The 19,712-nt window shown below is 45.4% G+C and overlaps 1 protein-coding gene across 7 annotated transcripts in view; it reads right to left on the bottom strand.

The window, feature by feature from the left end:
- The window catches only part of CACNA2D3 (calcium voltage-gated channel auxiliary subunit alpha2delta 3), a 1,184,653-nt gene that overhangs the window by 560,103 nt on the left and 604,838 nt on the right, over positions 1-19,712 (bottom strand). The window contains exon 1 of one of the 7 annotated variants that reach the window (XM_037798438.1): positions 13,055-13,343. The exons of the other annotated variants lie outside the window; for them this stretch is intronic. Within the exon in view, the coding sequence (XP_037654366.1) occupies positions 13,055-13,154 (100 nt within the window). The 5' untranslated portion in view covers positions 13,155-13,343. Of the gene's footprint in view, positions 1-13,054; positions 13,344-19,712 lie in introns of those variants that run through there. 7 annotated transcript variants of the gene reach the window in all.

Raw genomic sequence — 19,712 nt, 5'->3', positions numbered from 1 at the left:
CAATGGAAGAGAAAATCTTGAATTGCTTTCCAATGTTATAGTCATCTAAGAGAGGGGAAAAACAGGAAAATAACAGTTATCAAATGGGGCCATCATCTAAATATTTAGGTAAAAAGAGACATGAGTTAAAAATGGTTTTCCCAACCTCACTGACAGAGAGCAGAAGTAAAGTAACCCAAAGGGTCAGTGCTGCCCACTTTACCCAGTGTACCTGGGACCCCAGCCCCTTCCACCATCCAAGAAGGAGAAGACACAATTTATGCTGGGGTAGGATGAGAACCCCAGCTTGACGTTCCTTCTACCATAGCTGAGAATATCTGCTTTCATCCATCACAGCATCCTTCCCAAGTAGCATATTTACCTTTTCCTCCTTTATGTTTTATTTCAAAATCTGTTTAAAAACTCCCTTTGCCTCATTTAGGGTTCTTCAAGAGTCTTAGATTAATCTGAGCTTTGGCTTCTACTGCGGGACACTGATTACGTGCTTCAACTTGGCGGGCCTGGGCTGGGGGACCTGATCAGCCCCTGGGGAGGGTGGTGGGCACGGGCGACAGCGCCCTCCGCAGCCCCCCGGGCCTGGGAAAGTGAGGCCGGAGGCAGGCCCCATTTCCTCACCCCAAATAACACTGTTAGGGGAGGCTTGCCGGAGGGAACCGCCTTTTCCCCACCCCCTTATCTTGCCCGGACACTCCCCGTTGCCAGTGCAACTCCCATCACCACCAGTGCGCATACATTGTTGCCAGACACCGTTACCGGAGCAACTCTCGCCCCTTTTCAATCAACCTCCGCGCCCTCTCAGAACCAATCCAAGCCTTTAACCTCTACAGCTACCCCGCCCTCTAAACGCCCGATATAAGCTTGTACTCTCCCCTAATAAACTCTCTTGGTTTCTTCACCCTAAAAAGAAACGTGTCCCGCCTGTTCCTTTCTCGCCGCCCTCCATACTTTGCACGCCACCCCGCCGGGGACCTGGCCAAGTCCCCCGCCTCGCCCTCGCCTCCGGGAAAGAGCCCCCGCCGCCGGTACCCTCCAAGCAATCCTGAGAGCCTAGGATTTAGCAACCGGCCGCCACCCCCCCCCCCGACGAATCAACTGCGACCGCAACTGGCGCCCAACGTGGGGCCCCTGGAATTAAAAGTCCTCTCCACGCAGCGGTCCAGTAAAACCACCCGCTCGCCCGGACGCCTCTCCAGCTCCCCTTCTCCTCGCCTGCAAAGTAAGGGCTGCCTCTCCCTCGCCGCCCCGCGGAGCCGCCTCTCCCTCGCTGCTCCACGTCCGGAGCCGCCTCTCCCACGCCGCTCCGCGCCCGGGCCGCTCTTCCTTTCCCGTGTTAACCTAACTCTTACCCCCGACTACCTTTCATCTTCTCTTCCTATGTCCCCCCATTCCTCCTAACACTCTTCCTCCAGTAGCTTTCCCTCTTCCCCTCCATTACTTTGCTGTGGTCCTTTGTGTCTTTGTTTCTTTGTTTCGCGCGGTGTGCCTCTTTGCGACCGCCCCCCCCAAACTGCTCTTGCTACTAGAGGGTCCTGCTTTCTATTCTCGCCGTCTCCTTCGGCCTCGCGACCACGGTTTACCTCATTTTCTTTACTCAATAATCAACCCCCCTTTTTCTTTTCTCACTCCGCTATGGGTAATCGTCTATCTGCACGCCAAGCACCCCAAGTTCGTGCTCTGGCTGGTCTCCTAGACACACATCGCTGTAAGGTGTCTGTCCGGCAGCTGCAAGTATACTGGGACCTCCTGCTGCCCTTTAACCCATGGCTCACCACTTGCCATCTTTGGGACCCTGTTACTTATGATCGCCTTATTGATCAGGTCACCAACGCCATGGAACATGAGAGCAAGCGCTTCCCTCCCGGCTTGCTCCCCACCTTAATAACCGTCCGCTCCTGCCTTCAAGGCTCCCTCCCCCCTGATCGAGGCCCCATTAAATCCAAGGAGGCCCTATCAACCCAGTCAACAGATTCAGACAGCGATACTAATGTAGACCACGATTCGGACACAGAGTCCTTAGTCGAGCAGATTAACAACGCGCTCGAAGTGACTCCCAAAAAACAAAATAACACTGAGCCTCGCCAAGATGGCGAACTTCCTCCTCCTCCTCCTTCTTCCATCGAGGGGAGGAAGTGCTCCGGCGATGACGTCAGCCCTAAGCTGGGCCGGAAACCGCAAGCGCTTTACCCCGCCCTTTCACAGGGCGGAGCTAGTCCACCATCTTATGCCTTAGCCACTCCCACCGCGCCGCCGTCTTGCGACGCTTGGGGCCTCCCACTTCCGCCTCCCCCTCCGTCAAGCTCCCCCTCGGAGCCGCTACCGGCAGCTGCCGCCGCTCCTCCCACCCTGCCGACTAACAACCCCTGGCTGCCTTCTACACCTCAAGGCAACCCTTGGGGCAACGCTCCCCCTACCCCTACTCCCGCGCCAAGCCCTCTGCAAGCGCGTCCTCCTTTCTCTCGTGCTTTTCGCTGCTTTCCTCTTAACCTTACCCCCACACCACAGAAACCGTATGACTGGTATCCCATTGACTCTGATACTATCAAGCAGCTTCGCAGGGCCGTCAAGGAAGACGGGTTAGGTAGCCCATACGCTTCCCAATTACTGCAGGATATCGCCATGGACTTTTGCCTCCCCCAAGACTGGGCCTCACTTGCCCGTACCATCCTTAACCCCGGCCAGTTCGTTGATTGGCGTGCTCACTTCCAGGCGGAAGCAGCTAGGCAAAGTGAGCAAGACGCAGCCACTGGAGTCTATCATCACCCCGGAGCTTACTTGGGCACGGGAGCGTTTATAAATGCATCTGCTTATATTAATGCACCTACCACCTTTTGGCCTATCCTTCGGGGAATCGCCTTGCGAGCTTTTGCCAACTGCTCCGCCTGTCGGCCTAATAAATTCACCAAGCTCTTCCAGGAGCCGAGTAAGCCTTTCGCCACCTTTGTCTCCAGAGTCAAAGAAACCTGCGCTCGAAAGAATTGTCCAGCTTGTAAGGAAACAAACGGATGCTATTTTCTCCTCGTTCGTGCAAGTCCAGTACCAGCGACTCGCCACCTCTGACGCTCCCTACTCCGAGATGACAACCAACCCTCCGCGACCTCACCGCCACCGGTCAACCCGCCGACCGCGAGGCCCTTCTCGATCGCCTGAACATCGCACCAACCTCGAGCTCCAGCTTCTCTGAACCTCCAACTTTAAACCCCCCACCCTCGTCCATCCCGCAAGCAGCAAGGCCCCTGTCGAGCGCCCGGGCGCCACACCAACACCGAGCTCCAGCCTCGCTGAGCCACCGTCAACCCCTTTTTCCCCTCCCCGGCCTCCCCCTTCCCTCATCCCTTAGCGGGCCTCTCCGGTAAGCTTCTTCCTTTAATTAGAAAAGAAGGGGGAAATGCGGGACACTGATTACGTGCTTCAACTTGGCGGGCCTGGGCTGGGGGACCTGATCAGCCCCTGGGGAGGGTGGTGGGCACAGGCGACAGCGCCCTCCGCAGCCCCCCGGGCCTGGGAAAGTGAGGCCGGAGGCAGGCCCCATTTCCTCACCCCAAATAACACTGTTAGGGGAGGCTTGCCGGAGGGAACCGCCTTTTCCCCACCCCCTTATCTTGCCCGGACACTCCCCGTTGCCAGTGCAACTCCCATTACCACCAGTGCGCATACATTGTTGCCAGACACCGTTACCGGAGCAACTCTCGCCCCTTTTCAATCAACCTCCGCGCCCTCTCAGAACCAATCCAAGCCTTTAACCTCTACAGCTACCCCGCCCTCTAAACGCCCGATATAAGCTTGTACTCTCCCCTAATAAACTCTCTTGGTTTCTTCACCCTAAAAAGAAACGTGTCCCGCCTGTTCCTTTCTCGCCGCCCTCCATACTTTGCACGCCACCCCGCCGGGGACCTGGCCAAGTCCCCCGCCTCGCCCTCGCCTCCGGGAAAGAGCCCCCACCGCCAGTACCCTCCAAGCAATCCTGAGAGCCTAGGATTTAGCAACCGGCCGCCACCCCCCCCCGACGAATCAACTGCGACCGCATTCTACCTCCACCCCTAATCTTCCTAGGGGTTTAATACACTGGATTAGTTTCCTAGGGCTGGTGAAATAAATTACCACAAACTGGGTGGCTTAGAACAACAGAACTCCCATAGTTCTGGAGGCCAGAAGTTTGAAATCAAGGTGTTGACAGGGTTGATTCCATCTGGAGGCACTGAGGGAAGATCCGTTCCTTGCCTCTCTCCTAGATTCTGGTGGCGGCTGGCAATTCTTGGTGTTTCTTGGCTTGTAGATGCATCATTCCAATCTGCCTCTGTCTGCACGTGGCCTTCCACTCTGTGTCACCGTGTCAAAACTCCTTTCTCTTTTAAGGACACTAGATAATAGAAAGTGGCCTATTAAATCCGTAACAGTAGGATTTGGGGTAAACTCTAAAACACTATATGAAGTGACAAATTTTTATAGTTATTAATTGCCCCTATAGAGTAATTCAATATTTGTCAAATATTCTGGGTAGATATTTCTCTCTCTCTCTCTCTCTGCAGGTGAGTAACTTGAGACTCAGACAAAATCATGTGACTCTTTCTCAATCACTCAAGTGGTGGTGGAGTCTAGAACAGGTAGGTCTCTGAGGCATACACAGGCCAATGCTTTTCCAAACATGCACTTGGCAGATGCTCATTTTAAAAGTCCTGAATACTTTTACAGACTTGTCTAACAATAACTTTTTCAGAAGGATATTAGCAATCCTGTAGGTTTTTTTTTAATCAGTTTCATAATTGTTTAGTGTTAAGTATGCAAAAAAGGAGGGGGAAGCAGTCTCCTAATATCTATTCTGAAAAATGTCATAAGTGTAGGCAAGAAAAGCACTATTACTTGCAAAGATTTCTGTTTATTAGCTAGCTGTTTCCCAGCTGGAAGGTATAGACTTTGGAATGAAGAACAGAATTCATACTTTGGTTTGACATTATGCACATTATTTGACCTCTCTTCTACTATTCTTCTCTATAAAATGGGAAAATCAGACCTCTTTCTTACATCTACTGTATGTACCAGCAACGCTGACTTACCTTCCCTTTGCCATTTGTTAACTGTTTGCACGCTAATGTTCTACTCATTGGAATAAACCTACTTTGTTCTCCTGGGGGGAAATAAAAAGCTGAGTTTAGTAAGTGCAGGCTCTTTATCTAGTGAAGGACATTTAAAAGACTTCTCTCTTTTCTTTATGGAAATGAGTCACAATTTTCATGTCTGTATTATATTTTTATGAGCGCACCATTCTTCCTGAGCTCTGTGAATGGGTCCTGTCTCTGATTCACTGAATTCAGTTAAAATCATTTCCTTAATGTCTAGTGTATGTGTCTAGTGTAATGTCTAGTTCTCTGTTCAGTAAAGTGAACTCCAAGATAACATGGTCTATTTTTCCCCAACATCCACGTCCATTCCACATCAACTTATTATTCATATTGGTCAATATTAAGTCCAGAAATAGCAGCTCTGCTTCCTACTTCCTCTGACTTCTAAGAGATTATATTACCCATGATGCCAGTCATGAATTTATCAGATGTTCAGCTTTTAGTAAAACAGACTAGCAGCAGATGTTTGGAGAGTAGGAATCCCACACCACCTTTGTGATAAATTTGTAATTTGTATCTGAAAAGAATCTTACACATCTCTGATCTGTCTTTGTAATGTGTCCTATAACCCAACAACAAATTACTTTTGTGGTTTCCTTCTTTAATTCCACCCAAATAACTGTTTTGTCTGTGTTTTACCCTCAGGTTTGCACTTTGTTACATGGGGTCACCTTTGTCATATTCGGCTAATGATCTCTCTGCTCACTGTCCCCTCCACACACTCTCACATCTTTTCATTTTAGTACCGTCTCTTTGCATGAGGTAGCACCTTCTATTCATACTTCAGTCACAAATTCCATCCTCCTGAGTCATGCCTCAGATATCAGCCCCTAGGGTTGAAGCAAATTAATGGATGTAAAGGACTTAGCACAGCAATTAACGTATACTAAATACTCCATAAATGTGGGCTATAGTTACTTGGTGCATTAGCAAATAAAAAAACCAAGTCCTCAAGAAGAGCTCCCCACTCTCACCCCTGTTCTTTACATGGAGTATTGCTGGGCTACATTCTAACAGAACATGATAACTATCTGGAGCTCAGGCTTTGGAGTCAGAGCTCTGGGTTCAACACCTGGCTTGGCACTTGCACTAATGGCCTTGGGCTTATGACTTAACTTACCTAACCCCAATGTCTTCATCTGTGGAAAGCATACGAGACTAGCCCTTCCTCCAAAGGCTGCTGAGATAAGGACATGATATGCTTAGCCAAGGGCAGGCTCCATTAATGCCAGCCGATCTATCACTAGTCCTGGCACTGAGATGAGCTCCCACCTCCCCATCCCATGGCAGTTCAGCTTCCTTACTACAACCTAGGTATGGTTTTACCTAAGTGTCTTCCCCTCCTTCCTGAAATTATCAGGGCCAGGCACTCTTGACAGTTCTTCCATTTATTTGTTCATTCAAGAAATACTTATTGAGCACCCACAATATCACACATTCAGCAATGAACCAGACAGACCATGAAGCTGACACTTCATGAGGAGAGAAACAATGGACAAGTAAATGAGAATTTCATTAGAAATGGGTGTGATGAGGAAAATAAAAAAGGATAAAGGGACCCATAGAGAGTAACTACAGGTGTTGGGGGAAGGGATAAAGGTTACTTAAATTGGAGAGTCAAAAATGTCTTCAGAGAGGAGAGACCCAAATGCTGAAAAGGAATCAGCTACAAAAACATCTAGCTACAAAACATCAGCTACAAAAACATCCACGACTTTCTAGGCAGTGGGAACAGCAAGCTCAAAAATCCCAAGTTTATGCAAGGCAGCACATGTTCCTGGGGCCCAGGGGGCAAAGAGATGAGGGTGGAGGGGTGGGCAGTCCACGGTAAAGAGTTAGGATGTTAGCAGATCCACAGTTTCCTGCTGAGCACATCCTTTCTGACAGATGTTAACTGTGTTCCACCAGTGCCAACAACCATCACCTCCTTATTTATGGTTCCAAAGTCAAGTTCCTTTTCTTCTGAAATCTAGAGCCAGCCTAGCCTACTTCCTCTTTCTGAGACACACCCTTCAAACCATCAGAATCTTTTATGGATGTCTTGGTGCTTGAGTTTCCTCTCCAGGACCTCAAATTCAACTGCTATATACTCAATGTTTCTGTCAATGTCATTTATCCTCTTGTGAATCAGAAGAAATGCATTAATTTAAACTTGCCATTTTCTACCACAAAATATGGATCAATTACTAGCGAATCTAAGTGCACATGACCAAGTTATATTATAGGCTAATATGGAATTACAAACAATCATTAAGAGAAACTATTGTTTGAGAGAATAGGAATGAGTTCAGGATCAATGGGGTCTTTGAAGTGTGTTCCTTAGAAGGAAGGTATTTCTTGACTTGAGTAAGACTGGAGGAAGGATCGTGGGCTTTTCTCAAGGTCTTTGAAGCTGTGCACCTCCCAGATATGAGATTATACCAGGCACAGAGAAAGCCAGAGGATTGAGCATCACAATTTTGCTCAGCTTTGCATATTAGACCAGATTCAAGAGGAGAATGGCTGCATAGTTTTCATGTCTCCCATTTTAGCAAGTAAATGATATCTCTCACATCAATTCTAAATAGATCACAGATTAAATAATGAATAGTTTTGATGCTAATTATTAAGCACAGCTATCTAATGGAAAATAGCACTTAATGTGTGTTGAATTATAAAGTCATATATTTGCCAAATATTTACCCTTCCTCTAAGCTTAGTGATATGCTAGATAGTAAATGCAGGTGGCTTTCACAAGCCTGGAGCCAATTTCTGGCAGCCCTGGAACCAGAGGTACAAGGATTCATGGCCCAGTGCTGAATACTCTGGATGAAGCTGGGAAGCAAAATGAATGATAAATACGCCTACTGGCAAATCTCAAAGGATGCATTAGATTCTCGGCCTGTTTTCTCAGAGTGTTAGGCTTCAGGTTAATTCCCCGATAAGATTTCACATCAGTGACTAAACTGTTTTCTGTTTTTTGCCTTAAATATATCAACTTTAAATAGTCTTCCTCCCTTAACATATTTTAAACGTTGTGGAGAAACATGTATTTCTTTCTCCTTGTCCCTTTCATTCTCCTGGAATAAACCATTCACAAATCTGTCAGATATTAAGAAAATTATACACTAGAAATCAAAATGATGATGATGCTGATGGTGTCACAGCAGCAGAGATTGCCATTTACTGAACACTTACTATATGCCAGGCACTGTGCATGACCTTTTATAGGCAGTTTCAAATAGCTCTTCTTACCCCCTTTTACAAATGAAGAGACTGATCCTCAGATCAGTTGCCTGCTATATAACCTTGCCTGGGCAGGTTAGCTAAGTCCCTTTTCCAAACTACTAGATGGCAGAAGCAGGACTTGGATGGAGGACTTGAACCCTACTCACCGCCTGCAAGATGGTAAATAAGGGATGGGGGCAGAGAGGCATGGGAGGTTCTGTCTAAAGATGAGGTAACACCTGCTTCATAAAAGGCTGCCAACAAATGAGGGAAGCCAGTGCTCCCTGGGTAAGGAGGCTCAGATAAGGCTTTCTTCAAGCCCTGATGTGGCACCTTTGCAACTAATGCTTTGGTAGCCCTAGTCCTGGACTTGGCTAACCCATGCTCTCTGGAACCTGTATGTAAGTCAAAGGGACATGACAGATAAAGATAGGGTAGTGCTGGGGAACAATTCAGATCCACTGGCCAGGAGTCCCCTAACACGTTCACCTCTAGTTCTGTGTTGCAGAGCAGCCAGTGAGGCCGGGTCAACACATCAGCATTTGGAGTTGGGGTCTGCTTGCAGATGGCCCCTTTACTAGGCAAAAAATTTGGGGTAAGTCTCTACAGAGTGAAGATAAGCACATCCCAAGGAGCTTCTGATTGTAAAATACCATTTGCTAAGTTGTATTTAAGCTGGTATCTGTTAATGTAGAACACCTAATTTTATAAATTGATATTTCCCCACTAACTAAGTTGCCCACGTGGTCTCTAACAAAAAGCTGAGTAACCCAACCCTGCTTCTTCCTGAGGCTTTGCTCAGGTTGGAAAGGGAACAAAACTCACCTTGGACAGGCTCTGAAATTGGGTGAGAGGAATGGAGCAACAGCTGGATTCATTCTTTTCCCACCAGAAAGTACTAAGACAACATCAGCTCTGCAAGTCTCTTGCAGCAGCTCCCTGAAACCCAAGTGCCCTACTCGCAAATCCCTGCTGAATACTGCAGCCAGACAACCCACCCTCCTCCGGAAGTATCAACAGCTCCCAACAACTCATCACACAGAGACCAAACTCCACTGCCTGGTGCCCCAAGTCATTCTGATCTCACACATGCTCTCTTCTCAAATCTGCTCCCTCTTTATCTCCCAACATACACCCACACCTGCACCCTGGCTAATCTCACCGAAGTGCCTTTTCTTGACTTTAATTTGTTTAATTTCTATTAGTGGTTGCTACTATCATTGGACAACCTGTTTTAAAGGTAGAAATCACGTCACTTTCTGAGATCCTGCAAATCATTCAGCATCTGTACTGGATATAGTAGACATTTATTCGTTCATTTAGGAAATATTTCCTGAATGCCGATGGTGTACAAAACACCATGCTCGGCTTTGGGAATAAAGCTGTGGGCAAAGCCAGACATGGCCTTTAACCCAACAGATGATCAGTCAGGGGGAAGCAGGCAGCCTAATAATCATCTAAGTGCATGTAAAATTTCAAGAGTGATTAGTATAAAAAGGGGAAGTACATGGCGTTAGGGGGAATTTTTAGGGAAGGTCTTTCTAACATGGCATTGATCAAGCTCAAGCTGGAATCCATAGAATGTATGTGTTAGGAATGGGAGATCATGGTAGGGCCAAAAGCAAGTTTAAGGGCTAGGAATGCAGAGAACCGGGGGGAAACTGGGAGGCAGTGGGGGTGGCTGGCCAAGCAGGGCCTTGCAGACCATCCTGGTCTGCAGTCTGCTCTCAAGCTCAAGAGTAATCAGAAGCCACTGGAAGGGTTTGAAGTAAGGGCAGATACTCACTTTGCCAGTTGGAGAGCAACCAAGCAGGGGTGGGTGGGTGGCAGTGGACGGGAGTGTTTAGAAATTCCTGCAGTCATTCAAGGGGGACATGACAGTGTCTGCACCCGGGTGGCAGAGTGGCAGAAGCCACTGTTGTCCAGAAAGTACATGCTCAGTAAACACATATCAGTCCAGGTTTTGAACTCTGAAGGCAGGCATTTATGCCAGGGGTTGGGGCTCTCTTCTGCATTGTCCCAGCATCTACGTGGAGCCTTCAGATACAGAAGCCTCAACAGCAGGACATCTAGAGAGCAGTACTCCCTAGTGGTCACACCACGGGGAGTTAGTCCAAGGGGAAGGGGCGCTGGCCTGCTCCTTAGGTCACACGCTTTTTTTTAAATTAGTAACCTGTCCTTTAGCAGCTGGTCACGTGTAACCTACAAATGAAAAAATATATTGAATTCAAGAGGGAAGAGTTTCTTCCCAAACAGCTGAATTACCACAGATTAAGTTCTCCCTTGTAACAACTACTACAACATAATATCCCTCCAAGCCATTCTCCAAGAGCGTCTCCAACTGATCGGAGTCAATCATAAATGGCATGATGGAATGGAAATAAGAAAATGGGATCCTTGAGCACCCATGTCTGGGTGTTGGGAACCTTCAGGGAAGAGACAAGGCTTTCCTTTAGGGCACTGCAGTGTGCCTGCAGGTGCCACCTGTCTGACACCCCTCATCTCGATCATCCCCCAGGCTCCCGGGAAGTTCAACACTATTTCTGGGGGAGGGGGGGGGGAGGCCGAGGTCTGGTGAGGAAAGAGCACATGGTGGACGAGGGACATAGGTTCTCCTGTCCTGTCTCCCTCAGCAAAGGGCCATGCGGAGGCAGTGGGGCGGAGGAGGGGTGAGGCTTAGAGACACCTAGTCTCTGACCCCTGTCCTACCCCCAACTAAACTAAAGACAGACAAACTGACTCAACAAGCATTCCAAAAGCATCTGTGGTACCTGAAGCTGTGACTTACGCTTCATGGAGGGCTACACAAAACAAATGATTGTGGAGAGAATTGATATCATGACAAGTCGCATACAGTAAAGGGTGACACCCAGTTAGCGAGTGAGTATCTGGCTGTCATCATTTACTAAGAACGCATTCCTGATATTCACTCAGAAAGTCGCCTCTCATTTTCACCTTCCAGAAGAGAGAAAGAAATTTAAGCATCCCTTCCTTCTATCTTCCGGACAGGCCTGGCTCACAGGAAAATATGATTCTGTGAGCTGCCATCTGGGCTGATGCTATCAGCTTTTTATTGATATTTAATATAAACATAGCCCCAAGGCTAGCAGGTACCCTGACAGGGTCTGAAATATAATTGCCAGGGAACTGTACAAATGCGTGTAGCAATTAAGGAGCTGTCACGGATACTGCTGGTATAAAGACACAGTGCTGAGGGCTGGACAAAAGGAAGCTGGTGCTGAGGGGGGGGGCGGCCCAGGGAGCCAAGTCCTGTGGAGAAGGAAACAGCAGCAGAGTCTACACATTCCCACTGCAACTGGGGCTACTGAAGGCCTGGGAATCATACATGGGGAGATAAATGGTTTATAGAGATTTAAAAAAAAAAGGGAAGCAAGGCCAAGTTTAACTTTACTGTTTGCTTTCAACACTCAAAGGCCAAGAGCTGAGTCTCTTGCCTCTGCAATGAGGTATTTATAGTTACATTTATATTCATAACCATAATCAGATTCATATTTATACACGTGAGAGACAAACGCAGCCTTGAGTGTGGCTTTGCAGAGGTTGGCAGGGGGGGATGTAGGGAGCTTGGAAAGGAATTTGTAATATACACTGCTTGTAACATCTGTCACAGTGATAACAGCTGAAAAACCAACTTGTGAGATGAGAAAGATGGGATGAATAAGGATGGAACGTGAACTCTGATGAAGAAGGAAAGATGAGAAAGTTGGAGGGCAAGGTCAAGCAGAAGGAGACTATGAGATGAGTTTCAAGGAGGACCAATCCAGTCATGAATCCTGCCCACATCTACTATTTTTAACTTAACAGGCAACATGGTGGTGGCGGTGGTGGTAGTGGCAGTGGTGGTGGTGGTGGCAGTGGTGGTGGTGATGGCGATGGTGGCAATGATGGTGATGACAGATGTGATGATGGCAGTGGTGTCAATGGTGGTGATGGTGGCAGCAGCAGTGGCGATGGTGGTGGTGGTGGAGACACAATCTCACCCTCATTGCACCAGTACCTCTTATCATCCTTTGAGATGCCTGGGAGCTGTGGGTTTTATAACTGGAACAGACGTCTGGTGAGTGCGCTGGGTTTAAGCCTTCATCTTTCAGGATCAGAATGACTGAGTCTAGTAATAAGATCATTTGTACCTTGCTTTGCTTTTAAACTTCTGTAAACAGAGCACCCCTTTTAAAATGGAATGGTCTAGCCAGAGCTACAAATAAGCAACAGGGTGGTAGAATAAAGAAATCTCAATACCCTCTTTGTCTCTTTCTTAGATGGAGAGGGGCTTGTGCCCCACCTATACCTCCTACCAAAACACACAGACATACATATACACCCCACACTTCACCCCAAGTGAGGAAGCTATGTGCTCCATGGGAAGGGTTTGAAAGGATTTCAGGTGGAACACAAATAATTCTTTTAAAAATTTAGTAATTATGTATTTTATGGTGTTAGAGAAAATTTAACCAACACCTCAAGCTCATGAATACTCAGATATTGTTCAGAATCAGGCTAAATTTATTTAGGTGAAAATAAAGAGCGAGTCAATTTACAGAAGAACATTACATAATCATACAGGGGTTGCCCAGAAACAGATGAAGTCATCAGAGACTTCTGGGGAGGATGGCAGAGTGGGGAGCTCCAGGGCTTGGTCCTCTCCCCAGGGTGGTGTTCAATAGGCAGAACTGTCTGGAGCAGCTGGGATGGGGAAGTGGATAACTTACGGTGAGAAACTGTGGGCCACCACATGAGCCGGTGCCTGGCTGGCTGCTGGTGACAGAAGAGGATGTGGAAATCCTCTTCCCCAAGAACAGGGGTGGGCATGGCTGATAACCAGTCACAGCTTTTGGTTGGTGAATTCAGATCGCTAGTTCCTGGCTCTGGGGGCAGCTGTTGTTCCGGCCCACCCTGGGTCTGTGGGGGCCATTGTTTTGGCCCCGCCCCAAAGGGCAGCGGCAGTCATTGTTTCAAACCTCCCAGGAAGTGGGGATTTAAAGACAAAGTGCTTCCTCAGGACTGCAGGGGACAGCTTAAAGGCTGCATTTGCTGGGCAGGACAGGGCAGCTCAGCTTTGGGGAGTCATCTGAGAATCTTTTGGAGCCCTTGCTGATTCCCTCCCCAGGGCTCTGTGGAGCCAGTCTGCACCCCCATTTTGGGTCCCTGGCCCTGTTTTGACTGGGAAAGACTGACTTGGGAAAGTTCTCTGGGGGTGACACTCCTCCCAGAATTTGCCCTCCAGGCAAAAGCAGCATGAGACAGTGAAAGGAGTGTAAGAAACTACAGAGGCAGACAGTCTGGGAAAAAGGCTCGCTGGAGTCAAATACCCAGAAGAGGCATTAACCTGGAAACAGGTGAACTCCAAAAACCCAGGACAAGACAGAGGACCAGAAAGACAGGGAAAACCCTGCACACTGCAGTCACTTTAGGCAGACCTTACTGATAGGAGGGCTGAAGTCAAGAAAATCTCTGTCTTATCACCAGTTGGTTACAAAACCAAGAAACAGACATCCCAGGAAGTAAATCACAGAGTTAACATTTTAAAATTTTAAAATGTACAGTGTGCAACAAAAAAGTACAAGACAAAGAAACAGGAAATGATAGCGCATCCAAAGGAAGAAGATAAAAATACAGAAAACCCAGTGAGGAAGATGAGACTGCAGACACATCAAACAAATAATCGTAAAAACGTTCAGAGAGATGAAGGAAATTACGGAGAAAGAACTAAAGGAAATTAGGAAAACAATGAATGAACAATATGAAAGTCTATGTAAAGAGGCAGATATTTTTAAAAAGGAACCAAACAGAACTACTGGATTTGAAGACCACAATAACTGACATGAAAAGTGCCCAGGAAAGTTTCAAGAGCAGATTGGCGCTGGCAGAAGAACAATTCAGTGACCCTGAACACAAGACACTTGAAATGAGTCAGGCTGAGGAACAGAAAGAAAAAAGAAATATTAAAAGGGAAAATAGCTTAAAAAAGCTATGGGACACCACAAACACCCCAATATATGCATTATGGGAGTCCCAGAAGGAAAAGAAAGAGAAAAGGAACAGAAGGAATAATCAAAGTAATAATGACAGAGAACTTCTCAAACTTACAAAAGACATGAATATGCTCATCCAAGAAGCTCAGAGAAACACCAAAAAGGATAAGCATGAAGGAAAATAGGCCCCATCATATATCAATTACACTGTCAAATGCAAAGGACAAGGAGAGAATTCTGAAAGCTGCAAGAGAAAAGCAGTGCGTCACCTACGAGGGAGTCCCAATTAGACTGAGTGCCAATTTCTCATCAGAAACTATGGACAAAAAAAGGCAGTGGGTTGAGATACTTAAAGTGCTGAAGGAAAACAAATGCCAGCCAGGAATTTCATATCCGATGAGACCCTCTATCAAAAATAAGGGAGAGATTAAGACATTCTCAGATAAACGAAAGCTGAGGGAGTTCATCACCACTACACCTGCCTTACAACCTATGCAAAAGGGAATTCTTTGAGACAGTGGCTCAAAGCAGAATAAAGAAATAAAGATCTGCAGTAAAGGTAACCATTTGGGCAATTACAAATGCCAGTATTATTGTATTGTATTGCTTGGTATGTAATTCCACTCCTTACTTCCTACAGGTGCTAAAATGCAAATGCACAAAAAGTTATAACAAATTTAGGTTTTTGGACATACAAGGTACAAAGATATAAATGGCAACAAGTACAAATGAATGGTGGGCAGACAGAGGGGTACAGGAAAAATATATATGCATACTATTGAAGTTAAGTTGGTACAATGGTTTGAAGTTATGTACCCCAGAAAAGATCATGTTCTTAAAGCTAATCCATTCCTGTGGGTGTAGACCTACTGTGGGTGGGACCTTTTGATCAGGCTATTTCAGTTGAGGCAAGCCCCAAGTGAGTGTCAATCCTGTTACTGGAGCCCTTTTTAAAAGCATGAAATAGAAGAAAGCAGAAGCTAAGAGAGACAGAAGACACAGATAAAGACCCAGAAGCTGAGAAAGAAAGCAATAGACAAAGAAGCCAAAAGCTGAAAGCAATGAAACCCAGAGAAATGAAAGACAGGCAGACCCGCCATGAGCCTGGCCTTGTGGCAGAGTCCCAGATTGCCAGTAGCTGGTCTTTGGGGAGAAAACATAACCTGTTGATGCCTTGATTTGGACATTTTCATGGCCTCAGAATTGTATACTTGTAAGTTAATAAATCCCTTCTTGTCACCCAAATTCTTTTGTCAATTATTTCCTTGGCTTGTTGAACAATGGCAGTTGAGCCAAATTACTGAGATGGAATGATTTGGTTTATGGACCTTCAGTAGTGGGGGTACACAAGCCACTTAGTGGCAGGGACAAGTGGCAGCAAAGTCCTCCTTCTGTTGGATACATGACTTATGAAAAATCAAAGGACATAGCTTTATTTCTATGAAGTTATTTATAATCAGGATGACTGCATCCAAATCAAACCACTTTTGAGAGTAACGGGGTCTGTTGTTAATACGTAGAGGCAACCAGTGTAAAGTGTATCTATCTTAGGCAAACTTGGATGGATGGGCACCCCATTTATAACCTACCCCATTTCACAGAGAATGAACCTGATTGACAGTGAGTGTGTGTGTGTTGCTCTGATGTGACAAAGATGTGCAGTTGGTTGGTTAACCAAAAAGAAGTAGAACAAGGAATAATTTTAAAAATAATGCATTAACCACCTTCTTATAACACTTGTTCTCCAAGCTTTGCATGTAGGACCATGCTCTTTGAGTACTAACTATAGGCCTTCAGTATGTCTGGATACCAACCAAAATGTTTTAGTGATGGGAAAAGGAATGAAGAAAACTGATAAATCCACTGAACTGCATCAGTGGAGGCTGCTTAAAAGAGCTTCTATCATAACTATGTCAACTCACCCTCTACTTTGTCAAATTAAAAATCTTTCCAATTTGAGGAACCAAATACCTTACTCAAAATTCCATAAAATATTTTGGCCTATAGGCCTAAAAAGATTAGATGTAGGAATTGCTTTAAGGGTAGATTGATCCAGAGGTCTTGAATGAGTTCACCAAGGACCTAGTTTCTATTTTTGTTCTTGTCCTGCATTCTACAGGGTTGGTGCCACTTCAGAGCCTCCTTTACATACATCCTGACCCTTCACCCTATAGCCCTTGCTCTAGAATCTCTAGCCACTCCCCTTATAAGCCTGCAGCACTTAGTCATCACATCTTTTATCCTCTCCACCTAGGGGTAAAGTGTAGACTCATGCAGATATCTCCTTACTTTTCATTGACTTTGACCAGATTGTACAAGGATCCCTGAACTAGTCACCCCAGGACGGAAATAGGAAATGCTGATTGTCTTAAACCTTGGATTTCAGTTCAAACCCAGTAGCCACATGAGATGATGGGTTCTCTAAAGAAATTCAGGGTTCCACTGGTGGAAAGAGGAACATAAAGGTGCCACAGAGACAAACCACAAACATCCGCTCCATATTTCCAACATGGTCACTGTATTAGGGTTCTCTAGGGAAACAGAACCAACAGGAGATACCTGTAAATATGAGATTTTATAAAAGTGTCTCAACACAACTGTGGGGATACATGAGTCCAAATTCCATATGGCCAGGCAAAAGCCGGCAAAACCAATGACAGTTTTTGATGAATTCCCCAGGAGAGGCTGGCTGGCTGAGGTAGAGACGAAAATTTTCTTCTGACTACGGAAGTCATCACTTTTTTTAAAGCATTCAACTGACTGGACTAAACATCTCTCATTGAGGAAGACACTCCCTTAGTTGATTGTCAATGTAATCAGTCATTGATGCAATCAACTTACTGATAATTTAAGTCCATGAAATGTCCTTGCAGTAGCAATTAGGCTAATGCTTTCTTTTTTTTTTTTTTTTTTTTTCCATTTTTATTGAGATTGGATAATTGTATGGTATCTGAACAAAGATTCAAAGTGTACAATCACTTGCCCCTGGGTACCCTCATACAGCTGTGCATCCATGACACTTAATTTTTGTTCAATTTTTAGAAACTTTTCATTACTCCAGACAAGAAATAAAGTGAAAGATGAAAAAGAAAAAAAGAAAAGGAAACTCTAAACCTCCCCTATCCCTAACCAACCCCCCTCAATTGTTGACTCCTAGTATTGATATAGTACGTTTGTTACTGTTTATGGAAAAATGTTGAAATACTACTAACTGTAGTATATAGTTTGTAATAGGTATATAGTTCTTCCCTATATGCCCCTCTATTATTAACTTCTAATTCTATTGTCATACATTTGTTCTGGTTCATGAAGTGATTTCTAGTATTTGTACAGTTGATCATGGACATTGCCCACCATAGGATTCAGTTTTATACATTTCCATCTTTTGACCTCCAACTTTCCTTCTGGTGACATATATGACTCTGAGCTTCCCCTTTCCACCTTATTCACACACCATTCGGCGCTGTTAGTTATTCTCACATCTTGCTACCAACACCCCTGTTCATTTCCAAACATTTAAGTTCATCCTAATTGAACATTCTGCTCATACTAAGCAAGAGCATCTACATTTCTTCCACAAGGCAGGAGGGAGAGTCAAAGAAGGTAGAGAGGCAAAAGAAAGAGGAAACAAAAAAAAAATAACAGCTAGGAAGCAGCAAAAGGAAAAATAACCTTAAATCAAAGTAGAATAAAGAATCAGACAATACCACCAATGTCAAGTGTCTAACATGCCTCCCCTATCCCCTCCTCTTATCTGCATTCACCTTGGTATATCACCTTTGTTACATTAAAGGAAGCATAATACAATGATTCTATTAGTTACAGTCTCTAGTTTATGTTGATTGCATCCCTCCCCCAATGCTTCCCCATTTTTAACACCTTGCAAGGTTGACATTTGCTTGGTCTCCCTCGTAAAAGAACATATTTGTACATTTTATCACAATTGTTGAACACTCTAGATTTCACCAAGTTACAGTCCCAGTCGTTATCTTTCCTCCTTTCCTGTGGTGTCTCACATGCTCCCCATCTTCCTCTCTCAACCGTATTCATAGTTACCTTTGTTCAGTGTACTTACATTGTTGTGCTACCATCTCCCAAAATTGTGTTCCAAACCACATATTCCTGTCTTCTATCACCCTGTAGTGCTCCCTTTAGTATTTCCTGTAGGGCAGGTGTCTTGTTCACAAAGTCTCTCATTGTTTGTCAGAAAATATTTTGAGCTCTCCCTCATATTTGAAGGACAGCTTTGCTGGATACAGGATTCTTGGTTGGTGGTTTTTCTCTTTCAGTATCTTAAATATATCACACCACTTCCTTCTTGCCTCCATAGTTTCTGCTGAGAGATCCGCACATAGTCTTATTAAGCTTCCTTTGTATGTAATGGATTGCTTTTCTCTTGCTGCTTTCAGGATTCTCTCTTTGTCTTTGACATTTGATAATCTGATTAAGTGTCTTGGTGTAGGCCTATTCATATCTCTTCTGTTTGGAGTACGCTGTGCTTCTTGGATCTGTAATTTTATGTCTTTCATAAGAGATGGGAAATTTTCATTAATTATTTCCTCTATTATTGCTTCTGCCCCCTTTCCCTTCTCTTCTCCTTCTGGGACACCAATGATACGTACATTATTGTACTTTGTTTCATCCTTGAGTTCCTGGAGACGTTGCTCATATTTTTTCATTCTTTTCTCCATCTGCTCCTTTGCGTGTAGGCTTTCAGGTGTTTTGTTCTCCAGTTCCTGAGTGTTTTCTTCTGCCTCTTGAGATCTGCTGTTGTATGTTTCCATTGTGTCTTTCGTCTCTTGTGTTGTGCCTTTCATTTCCATAGATTCTACTAGTAGGTTTTTTGAACTTTTGATTTCTGCCGTATACATGTCCAGTGCTTCCTTTACAGCCTCTATCTCTTTTGCAATATCTTCTCTAAACTTTTTGAATTGATTTAGCATTAGTTGTTTAAATTCCTGTATCTCAGTTGAAGTGTACGTTTGTTCCTTTGACTGGGCCATAACTTTGTTTTTCTTAGTGTAGGTTGTAATTTTCTGTTGTCTAGGCATGGTTTCCTTGGATATCCAAATCAGGTTTTCCCAGACCAGAACAGGCTCAGGTCCCAGAAGGAAGAAATATTCAGTATCTGGTTTCCCTGTGGGTGTGTCTTAGAAAATTGCTCCACCCTTTGATGCCTCAGGTCACTGTGCTTTTCTGCCCAGCAGGTGATGCCTGTTAGCCTATAATTCTTGACTGGTGTGAGGAGGTATGGCCGTGTTCCCCCAGGCTCTGGGGTCTGGTTCTGAATGGAAAGGGCCCCACCCCTTTCCTCCTAGAGAAGACAGACCCCCCAGGTGGAGGTCATTAGCATTTCAATGGTCTCTCTCTCTGCTTGTGCTGTCTCCACCCTTCC

The sequence above is a fragment of the Choloepus didactylus genome, chromosome 1, assembly GCF_015220235.1.
Source record: "Choloepus didactylus isolate mChoDid1 chromosome 1, mChoDid1.pri, whole genome shotgun sequence".
NCBI lineage: Eukaryota > Metazoa > Chordata > Mammalia > Pilosa > Megalonychidae > Choloepus > Choloepus didactylus.
The sequence above is the reverse complement of the archived record's forward strand: the minus strand, read 5'-3'. Positions and strand labels throughout refer to the sequence as shown.